Source organism: Necator americanus, chromosome II, assembly GCF_031761385.1.
Source record: "Necator americanus strain Aroian chromosome II, whole genome shotgun sequence".
NCBI classification, from domain to species: Eukaryota; Metazoa; Nematoda; class Chromadorea; order Rhabditida; family Ancylostomatidae; genus Necator; species Necator americanus.
In genome coordinates, this window is record NC_087372.1 from 30798157 (window position 1) to 30808776 (window position 10620).

Genomic DNA, 10620 nt, shown 5'->3' on the forward strand with positions numbered 1-10620 from the left:
TCACTTCATGACCAACTCACAACAGTTAACATGCAAAGACATCCAACAAAGTCAATACTGCAGTAATGAACATAATGTGCCAATGACACCAACTTAACCACAAATTGAACAGTAGCTACGTATGTGAATAAAAAGAAAAAAAGAAACTGACTCGTATCCAATACAAATAGATCATTTGTAAAAAGTAAAGTTGAGTTATAAGCAAAAATTATAAGAGAATGTCTACATGCACCTCTTGTGAGTACACACATTCTGTACTCCCAATTAACGATTGCCGTTCGCAGCCCCACTGTTCGCTTGACCAGCGCTCCCCTGTTGTTGCTGCCAATAACTGAAAACACTTCAAAAATATCTGAATCTGAAGAATGTTGCAAACATGCTCACTTAGCCCATTGCTGCATGACTTGTGGATTGCTGTAGTATTGTGCATAATAATTATAGTACTGTTGTTGAGCCTGAGCAGCTGCTGCAGCAGCAGCTCCACCGGGACCAGTTGCAGCAGGTGGGCCATAACCACTGTTGCCGGTAGCCTGTCCTCCATATCCGTAGGCACCCTGGCCGTAGTTACTGTAACCTTGCGTGCGTTTCTCCGACTGAAACATTTAGAAAATCAGAGCGTTTATAAAGTTAGTCGTAGTCAACTTACATCGCTAGTTTTTCCCCATGAACAACGAATGGTGTTGCCTCCAAGATCACCACCGTTCATCCGTAAAATCGCTCGACAAGCACAATCCTTCGAGTCGAACTTAACGAATGCGTAGCCCTGTACTTTGAAAATACGCACTTCCAGAATACGCCCGAACTGGCCAAATGCTTCACGAATGTCCTCCTCTGAAAATAAACAATAAAATGTTGAAAAAAAAGTAGCCGCGACAAGAGTTTACACTAGAATTCTTTTCTTAATATTTAAAGACGCCATAATCGGTAACAATTGATAGAAAATGAACCTAGCAATTGAAGTGCCGCCCTGCTACTCAAATAGAACTTCGCAAAAACTTAGTACTTATCAGCCTACATTTTTTGTTTACTCTGGGACTCCGCTGCAAAAAAGTGCTACAATGAATTTAATAATTTAATAATAAATAATTTAATAGAAAAATCTTCATCGTACACACTATCTTGAATCACCAGCACAAATGATTTCATGATGTTTTAATCTGCATCTTTAATCTCTACTCTAATCTTTAATCAATACTTACCACAGACACCGCCTGCTACGTTACCAACATACACAGACGTGTTGTCAGGAGTAGTCATATTGAAGATATCCTCATACGTTTTTTCGTTTGATGCAGGTTGATCTCCGCCGCCTTGTCCGGGCTTACGTGTAGCCCAGTTCGTGCGAATCGTGCGACGACCAAGCCACTGACCATTCATTTGCTCAATAGCACGTTCAGCCTCCTAAATACATCTGATTAATCCCGACTTTGCTCTGCTGACGCCATGATACCTAAAAATACCTAACACAAAGACATGTTCTTACCTCGCGCTTAGGATATGAAACAAAACCGTATCCCTTGGATTTCAACGTGGTCACATCGCGAATAACTTTAGCGTCACTAAAATAAAAGAGGAAAATGGTGGAATGAGTACACACGAGTATATCTACAAATAGCTGCAAAGACTGCTAAAGAATACGAACCTCACGTCTCCAAATGGTGCAAAGGCTTCTTTAAGAGCCTTGTTATCAACTTCAGGTGAAAGATCCCCAACGAAAACATGGAAGTGCTCTTCAAATAAATATCACCGATTATAATCTGTATATGAAAGGAGTTCACTTATTAAACTTACTGCTGGTGTCCACTTTTGGCTGTTGCTGCCCTGGCTCAACCGCCCAATTGACCTTCATTTCCTGTAAAGTGATAATAACCCTCAGGAAGAAAACACACATATTCTAAGATTTAGACACATGTGTCTTTCATCACAAACGCACCTTGTCCAGTAACATACGTCGATTCATTGTTTGCAAGGCTTGTGCAGCCATATTATGATCCGAGAACTCTACGAACGCATAAGGATCGTTGGTACCCTAAAATGTTCGTGAATCTGGTAGCAGAAAAACACGCCTTTGCAGCACTCTTGGAAGATCTGGGCTCTCCCCTCTAGGTATACTCATATACTGATGGCTAACCTAACTCATGCGCGTCGCAAAAACTACAAAAAGAAGAAAGGAAAAAGAATGGAGAAATAATAAGGAAAATCATAATGAAAGCGTATGTGGTAAATGGATACTCTTCGATGCCGCAGTTTGCGACGAGGTCGAAACTACGAGTACGTACGCTGGTTACCCATGCAGTCGGCGCACCTGCGAAAGGGACTCATTGTGGAATGCCGGCAAATGACAAAAGCAATCAAAAGAAATCGAAAGGAAAATACCAAAAGTGCGCAAAGCGCTATGCCGAAAACAAAAGTTAAGGAAGACCAAGTTACTTACCACCGCACCCGCTCGTTAAAAGGTGAATAAAGAGAGAAAAAGGAGGGCGCTTGAAAATGAGCTAAGGGATCACTTGACTGTTTATGCGCCAATTGAACATTAGAAAAAAGTGTGTGCGATGTTCCTACACATTTACATTTTTGCTTGAACCATTACAGCTTTGCAGGAACATCGAGAGTTACTGACTAAAGAAGTTAGCACTAATGACAGACCAACCTTTAGTGCTCGGAAGTAGCCACTATTGGCACGGTTAACCTGAAATCGTGTTAGCTGCACAGAAAAAAAAGCTACTCACATCAAATATGACTTTTGTCTTGGTGACTGTTCCAATCTGTCCGAACAATGTGCCAATAAACTCCTCAGTAACCGATGGGTCTAGGTTTCCGACGTACCTGCAACGATGAAGAATAGCAATATAAAATGCGAAAAACACTCGTAACACTTTATATTTGACATGTAACAATCTGTTCGTCTTGTGCATCTGTAAATTCACTTTCTGTCCAAGTTGCTGTGTTTTAAAGAATTACAATGAAAGTTCCCAGTATTCTATCCTCCCGCATTAATAGAAAACAAAATGTGCCCAAATTTTCTGCAAGTAATGCCAATAAGCTGCTACTGCGCCATTATTCATCGGGGTGCGTCAGATATGAGGAATCTCAAGAAGTGAATTCGAACAAAGCATGAAGGCGAATGTAATTTAGTGCCATTCTGCTGTTATGCTTTGCTGCAGGCATCTTAAACATCTTTTGAAGCAGCTTACTGATGTACCTCCTAGACACAATAGCTGAAGTCATACCAGAACAAAAAAGGAACAAAACCTAATGGGATTAACAGGAGGTCAAATCGGAAAAAACTGAATGAAGGAGAAATGCTACCCCTTTATCTGTGGTAGCTTTTCAATGAAATGACGAGAACTTTTGGTAAACACCAGTCAGTTCTATCAAGCCTAGGGAGATTTTTGAGCGAAACGATAGGGTCCAAAATTACCATCCAACTCCACATAACCAAGGAAAAACCCTCAATTTTCACTCATACCCCTCTAACATTCACTTCGGTGAAGGTTTATTCTACTCATCGCCCCTTCAAGAAAATCTCGAACCAACATAATGGTTGCCCGTTCCAATGCATTATTTCGAAAGACACTAATGTAACTATTTATGAGAACTAGAATTTTTCTAGAACTTAAGCGTTTACTCTAACACAACTCAAGTAGTGCAATATGAATGACATTAACACATCAAACCAGATTCATTTAAGAACACATCAAAACCGTTGTACCAGTGAATAAAATGGCAGTGCAAAACTGCAACTACTAATACTGTCTTGTTTCACATATAGGTGATGACAATGTATGAAAAGTCAGTTTCTCGTATCCGAAGAATACCGGAATTATGTGAAAAGCCAAGAAAAATCTCTGTTTAGAATTGTTTTTGAGCTGAATGTCGACCTAACAAGTAGTTCATGTAGCTCGAACAAACCAAGGCTGCTGTTACACTCCAACCTCGATTCGCTACCCACTTCATTTCGGTCAATCAATCTCTACTAGAAAAAAAAATGTCGTCGCCAGCAACGACCACTACTGCGAAAGCATAGATCTTTTCCCTTCCTATCACCACATGTTATATGTTGAATTTGGATCCATTTGCTAACAAAGGAAGCTCTGTATTCTACACAAAGATTTGTTTGCAATTTACATGTTCAAGGCGTTTTTGCACCTCGATACTGTTTCACCAGTTGAACTCATGTGCCGCACTTCAATATAAACTCATGCAACCCATCTTCCAAAAAGTTCAGTGGTTGGGCCGCTATTTGCTTCATAGTATTACATTCCTCTGCTTCTTATTGGTGGTAAAAGCCAGCAATCTCCGTCCCCTGGTAAAGTGATCTCTAATGTTCAAATACCAATATCTCTAGAATGCCTAACACTCATTTGGAAGGAAGATTAGACGTTCGTCAAAATAAATCCACAAATTATGATGGATGTGGATTTATTTTCTTTCTTCTTCTTTTTCTCATAACCTCTTCGCTGAACAGCAAGATAGAAGTGCACGTTAGAGTATAAGCACTCTCTGAAGAGAAATGTGTGAAGAAAAACCTACAGAGTCCTAGGCTCATCAGTTCCACCCATGTGGAAGCCCTCTTTCTCAGCAACTTTCGAATGCGTACGAGGATTGTACATCCCAGCGGAATCATTCTCGTGTCCCATATGATTTGGTCCATAACCAGCATAGCCACCATACTAAAACATCTCTTGAGTCAACCACGCACAATCATCCCCAGAGAGCATCGAACCGCACAACTCACCGCCATCACTGCGATTTATGAAATGAGAACTCCTGGAAGAGAATAGGTATAAGCAAATCCAGATAGAACTGAGAAGATTTAACACAGCCCACGAATGACACGTGAATGCTAGGGGAACAAGATGAGTTTGATCAATGCAATTGTGAAAAATGCACGCATCGCGACAGCACGCGCCACAGCTTCCTGCACATCTAACGATTTTGGCGCGAAATCTGGCATTCAAACGCCTGAAGCAGAATTTGGTCGGGGATTTCGCCTTCTGTTGTTAGTGGTTGTGTCCACGGTGTCCAGAAAAGGTGGAAGGATAGGTGAAGGACCTGGACCGATATTTTCGATTTTTTGAAAAGTTTCCGGCCCTCTTCTGCTTGTGAGGTCGTTTCACTCATTTGGCATCCATCCAACGCGTGACTTGAGTCGATGAGCGGTTTTCAAGGGGAAGTCGAATACAGGAAAAACTGCTCTTCATTGCTTACCTAAATATTCTGCTTTTCCAAGGCTGTATCTAATCGAACGGTCCTCTATAGGGCCGCAAAAACAGACTTTTATAGGTTGACTTCAACCTCTTTGCTATCATACACTCATATCCTCTTAAACACTATCTTGATATTAGTACTTAGGAATACTACACAGTGCGTCTCTTTTCCGCTTGGGTGACAATCTTTAAGAACGGGGTGGGCCCCCAGCGCCGCTAGTCGATGAGACTGGTCAGTTCGTTTGGGGAACGGTAAAGAGGGTTCCGGCGGAATTTCCGCGAATGTCTCCGAGGCATAACGTGCCCAGTGGATATGCCGGCAGATACGCGAACTCACCTCGACGAGGTCACGCTCCCGTCGCTCATGAAGACGCAGACAACCATCATAGATGTTCTTCTGGCCACAGAGACGCAGAAAACTGCGCATTTACAAGGAAATATTCAAAGAAGAGTGGTATTAGCTGTCGAAATGTTCTCAAAGAATAATAGTGTTAGATAGAAGTACATGGAATTTGTATGGTGTTCTAATAAAGAAAGGGGGTGAGTTTGTCTTTATATCACCTTCAGAAAGTCTAAAAATCTTACGAAATTTGAACTCTTTTTCTTCAGCGAGTTCCAAGAAGTAAGAGATACAGAAGGTCTCTCTGTCCAGAAATAAATTAGGCTACAAAAAAAGCTTGGGAGTTACAAGATAACGATAATTCTCATTACCGTTACTTTTGAGAGCTGGAATATTACGTTTCAAAGAAAATTTTTATGCACGTAATTTGAAGCTATCAGATACATCCTTATCTCATATTTCATGTGAGAATTTCTCTTGCTTCTGGTACGATTACAAAATTGAGATCACCTCACGTCACAAAATTGCAGGGAATGTGTCTGATTCTCAAAGACAATTTAGTATATAGTGAATTATATCCTAGCCGTTGATGCAGCGTATGATTAGCGGTAGATGAGCAGAGTCAGTTATTTAGGTGCGAAAGTGAATCTCTTTAGGACATGCACCATCGTCAGTTGCTCTGAGGAGGCATGACCGAGGCATGCTGGAAATTCCGCCGGGACCCTCTTTATACGCACCCAGTTCGTTTGCCTTTTGGAGTCCTTGTGTGATGTACTTCGAACGATATCGAGGGTTGGCAAGGAGAGAAGAGGGGTTCGATGGAATATGCATGCTATTAAAAACCTCGAACCATTTTCATTCCGCTGATACGGGTGAGGATGCCGAAACGTGAAGGCCATTTATATGTAGAATTACGCCCTGCTGCGAGAGGCTCCGCCCGTTAGACCGATGATAACGCAACATGAATATCAAGGTGCTGCAATCGGTAATTTCCTCAGTGTTTCAAAGGCATAGGCTTGGAGAAAGCTAGAAAACGAATGCTACATGTTTCGCGAACTCTTACCACAAAACAAACGAGATATCACAATAAGTTGTGATTCGAGAAGAAGGAGGAGTACGATAATCGGATTTAGAACTAAGGCATGGAAGTGTAACATGAGCTTTTTGTTCTTTATCTCTAACGATCTCTTACGTAAGATAACGCCGAAAAGCCAACTACATGAGTTCTCATATCCTTTTTTCCTCTCTTCCGCTTCCTTCTCGTTGTTCCACTTGTTTCTCCGTTGCTTTCCTTATTTAATTTGCATTTTCATTTCTTTTCTTGTTTTCTGCGCCATCGCTGCTTTGCCCATCTTCTTTCTCTTTTCAGTTTCTTTTTCCTTATTGTTCCTCTGTCTATTCTAATTTTCTTGATCACTTGTTTTGATTGTTATGATTGCATTATCTTGTTTCTCTGTCCTGTGAAGTTGTGCTTTTGTACTTTTTCTGTCTCTTTTGTTCTTTTTGTCTTCTCACAAATAGCTTTGGTTTGAACTTCTTCGCTTTTCATTCATCCAGGATGTATTATATCTTGTCCCCAACGTTTATTTTATTTATGTTCGTCGCATTTTCGTGTATTTCACTGTTTATGGGCCCGCACTTATTGTTATTTCTGTCTTTCCACTTGTTCTTCTTGACCTTACTCTGATTCTTTGACTCTGTCTTTACTTCCCAGCCTTTAAAGACATCACCTCACTAATTTGAGCTGGTACGAATTTCAGGTGCAGTATTCGTATACGGGATCGTAGATTATGGAGAAGCAGTAATTCCGTCCATTTCTTCCTAATGGCCGTAGAGAACGGCCCGGAAGATACGGCTTCGAGCGTTCTTGTGCATTATTTTCTACACGAGTTCGATTGGAGCCTTGTGCACGCATCGCATCTTGCGCAGGAACGCTCGAAGCCGTATCTTCCGGGCCGTTTCTTACGGCAATTAGGAAGAAATGGACGGAATCACCCCTCTCTCCTTAATCTGCGATCCCGTATACGAATACTCCACCTGAAATCCGTACCACCTCAGATTAGTGGGGTGATGCCTTTGAGTGTTTTGGTCCTAGTTAGTGAATGCGTGCTGCATGGCATTCGACAATCAAATCCTAACGTGGATACATCACGAGAACACTGTAGCTAAAGGAACACGACTCGCCACTTCAACTGCCAAACCGAATAGGAAAATTCGGTCTTAAAGGCCGTTAAAGTTGGTATACCCGGGATTATCCCACGTTTTTCTGCGCTTCGTGTTTCGTAGTGGATTCATTTTACGTCCCCCATCATGATCCAATGCAAAGAAAAAACCCGACTTTGCCTTAGGAGCAGTTGTTCGTACTTGAAAAAAAAAACGGTGTTCGATGTCTCCTGGCTTTAGTTCATACGGAACCCAATTTCCTTGTTTCTGCACCATACCCATGGCCCGAGGAAGACCCAAACGTGGACTACGAGATGCTGCTCAGAGGATTACGAGCCTGTGCTGAACGTGCCTCGAAGCCGCGCACGACAAACTTGGATCGAATTTCGAAGACCACCAAGGAATTGTTGGAAAGAAGAAAGGCTTTGAGGCTTGATCCGAATGCATCGCACATTGAGCGGTTAGTAACGAACACTAGCTGCAGAAAAGCGTTGCAGGATCTTTTGAAGTACAGGCAGGAGAAGATCCTGGAAGCAGCACAAAGAAGAACGAGTCTAAAGAAGAGCCGCAGGGATCTCCGCGAATATAATATTCCGCTAGCAACCTTGCTGAGCGAAGACGGGACTCGCACGTCTTCTCGTCGTGAGATGGAAATCATTACGGAGAGGTTCTACTCGAATCTTTTCCGTTCATCAACTCCTGTGTCAAGCCCGATCATCCCCACTGGTGAAGCTCCACCACGGATTCTCCCTTCGGAAGTACGAGTCGCTATCAAGAGCATGAAACCTGGCACAGCTCCCGGACCTGATTTTATATCAGCAGACTTTCTTCGGGCTGGTGGGCCATCCGCTTCATGTGATCTTAACAGCGCACATGACATCCTACCTTCAGAAAGAAAGGATCCCAGACCAGTTGAATACTTCGCGAACCGTTCTTATCCATAAGAAAGCTGACCGAGAGGACCTTCGGAACTACCTCCCGATATGCTTGCTGAGCGTGTTATACAAAGTATTCACCAAGATCATTCTCACGCGCATATCTAGGACGCTGGATGAAGCCCAGCCTCAAGAACAAGCTGGATTCCGCCAGGAGTTCAGCTGCTTGGACCACATCCAGACCGTGTCGAGGGTCATAGAGGTTTGCCGGAAATACCGCCTGCCCCTTGTTCTAACCTTTGTCGACTATGAGAAAACCTTTGACAGCGTAGAAACGAATGCAATACTGTCAGCGCTGGTCGACCAAGGTGTGGACGCGTCGTATGTGAGGACATTAGCCAATTGCTACGATCGATGGACGACTAGGATACAGCTTTTCCACCGTCCTCTCACCATACCCATTGGGAAGGGGGTACGACAAGGCGATACTATATCGCCAAAGCTGTGCACGGCTGCATTACAATGGATAATGAAATCATTTTCCTGGAAAGAAAGGGGCATACGTGTTGATGGAAGATTTCTCTCGAACCTTCGTTTCGCGGACGACATTCTTCTCTTTTCCAGCAGTACCAATGAAGCAGAGACGATACTCAACGAATTGAACGAAGCCCTGAAGAGAATAGGACTACGAATAAACAGAAAGAAGACACAGTTCATGAGGAACACCTACTGCGAGGACGGAGGAGTACAACTTGGAGGCTTCCAAATCGTGGAAACATCGTCATACGTATACCTCGGACGTTCTATGAACATGAAAACGACTTGAAGGAAGAACTGAATAGAAGAATGAGAGCAGCATAGGCAGCATTCGCAACCGTCAGGGAAGCTACGGACCAACTGACGGACCAAGATCTTCGTGCCCATCTGTTTGACTCGACAGTCCTTCCAGCGCTCTGCTACGCAGCGGAGACGTGGGCAGACACCGCGGCCACGTCTAGGAAGGTACTTACCACCCACAGAGCCCTTGAGAGATGTCTCCTGAAGTTTAACCGGCGCGCACAACACCTAGCCGGTCTTCGTAGCTAAGACTTAAGAAGAATGTCCCGCCTTCGCGACCCAGCGGAATATGTATCGAAAGCAAAACATAGATGGGCCGGTCACATTATGAGGAGAATCGAAGATAGATGGACTAAAAGAACGCTAGAGTGGATCCCAAGGGACGCTAGACGCCCTCGAAGGAGACCGCCAACGAGATGGGGTGACGTGTTCGCTACACGGATGGACCTGCTGAGAGCTCAGGACCTCGTCAACGTCACTCACGAAGCTTGAGAACATCTTGGATGACAATGACGAGGGAACGAAACGAGTGGAAGAGATGCTTCGGCCCGCACGTCCAGTGAAGACGGGCCATCTAAGTATCTACTCATGGCCTTGAGACGGTCTGGAATCGCGTGTTGAGTCACTCCCAAGGTTTTAGCAAGGTTGTCTTGAGTTTGGAATTTTATCGTGAATCCAATAACGCCTCTACCACAGCGTCTTTAAACTTTACTGGAGTCTCTTCGCGTTCTTTATCACTAGCGTCAAAATCACTACTTTTAAAACCACGGAATCACTGCTCGCATGTTTTTATTGATGGAGGATGTTCCCTACATTCTTCACACAGCAGTCGATGTCCATCAGCTGGACTTCTTTTCAAAAACGAAAAATGCCCACAATAGTTTAGTTGTTGAAATATAATGCGATTTCCAAGCTATTAAAACTGTAGAATTTTTGAGGTTCTTATTCTTGTAATCTTTATAGAAAATAAGACTAATAAATCCGTTGCCTTGTTTTTGAAGAATGTAAACCCAAGCAGTAGGGAAGCATGCCATTCCTCCTGGATACCTCAGGTAGAGTTGAGTAATCACCGAGCGAACAAATTTGGAGCTACAGCTTGTTGTGGAAGTTCCAACCAGTAATGATTAGATTCCCAGCTGTTTGTAAGTGTTGAGGAAACAAATCTATTCATATTCAAACTGTGAAAATAATCTAC

General features: G+C 43.0%; 3 protein-coding genes across 5 annotated transcripts; 2 read left to right on the forward strand and 1 right to left on the reverse strand.

Moving 5' to 3' along the window:
* Nucleotides 1-264: 264 nt before the first annotated feature.
* Nucleotides 265-5637, reverse strand: RB195_019995 (uncharacterized protein; the record flags this gene model as incomplete). 2 transcript variants are annotated; one of them, XM_064188099.1, is made up of 11 exons in its annotated part: nucleotides 265-331; nucleotides 385-593; nucleotides 647-831; nucleotides 1200-1401; nucleotides 1484-1559; nucleotides 1643-1730; nucleotides 1792-1852; nucleotides 1934-2029; nucleotides 2730-2826; nucleotides 4534-4673; nucleotides 5548-5637. In XM_064188099.1, the coding sequence occupies 11 exons, from the start codon at nucleotides 5635-5637 to the stop codon at nucleotides 265-267; spliced, it is 1311 nt and encodes a 436-aa protein (XP_064043980.1). The 2 variants fall into 2 exon arrangements, with proteins under 2 accessions (XP_064043980.1, XP_013293053.1); XM_013437599.2 differs by lacking the exon at nucleotides 5548-5637 and adding an exon at nucleotides 4739-4744.
* A 2390-nt stretch (nucleotides 5638-8027) lies between these two features.
* On the forward strand, nucleotides 8028-9414 carry RB195_019996 (uncharacterized protein; the record flags this gene model as incomplete). 2 transcript variants are annotated; one of them, XM_064188101.1, is made up of 3 exons in its annotated part: nucleotides 8028-8173; nucleotides 8228-8550; nucleotides 8621-9414. In XM_064188101.1, the coding sequence occupies 3 exons, from the start codon at nucleotides 8028-8030 to the stop codon at nucleotides 9412-9414; spliced, it is 1263 nt and encodes a 420-aa protein (XP_064043982.1). The 2 variants fall into 2 exon arrangements, with proteins under 2 accessions (XP_064043982.1, XP_064043981.1); XM_064188100.1 differs by having other exon boundaries at nucleotides 8028-8550.
* A 272-nt stretch (nucleotides 9415-9686) lies between these two features.
* On the forward strand, nucleotides 9687-9917 carry RB195_019997 (uncharacterized protein; the record flags this gene model as incomplete). The annotated part of the gene is made up of 1 exon (XM_064188102.1): nucleotides 9687-9917. One exon carries the CDS (start codon nucleotides 9687-9689, stop codon nucleotides 9915-9917), a length of 231 nt encoding a protein of 76 aa, XP_064043983.1.
* Nucleotides 9918-10620: the final 703 nt, after the last annotated feature.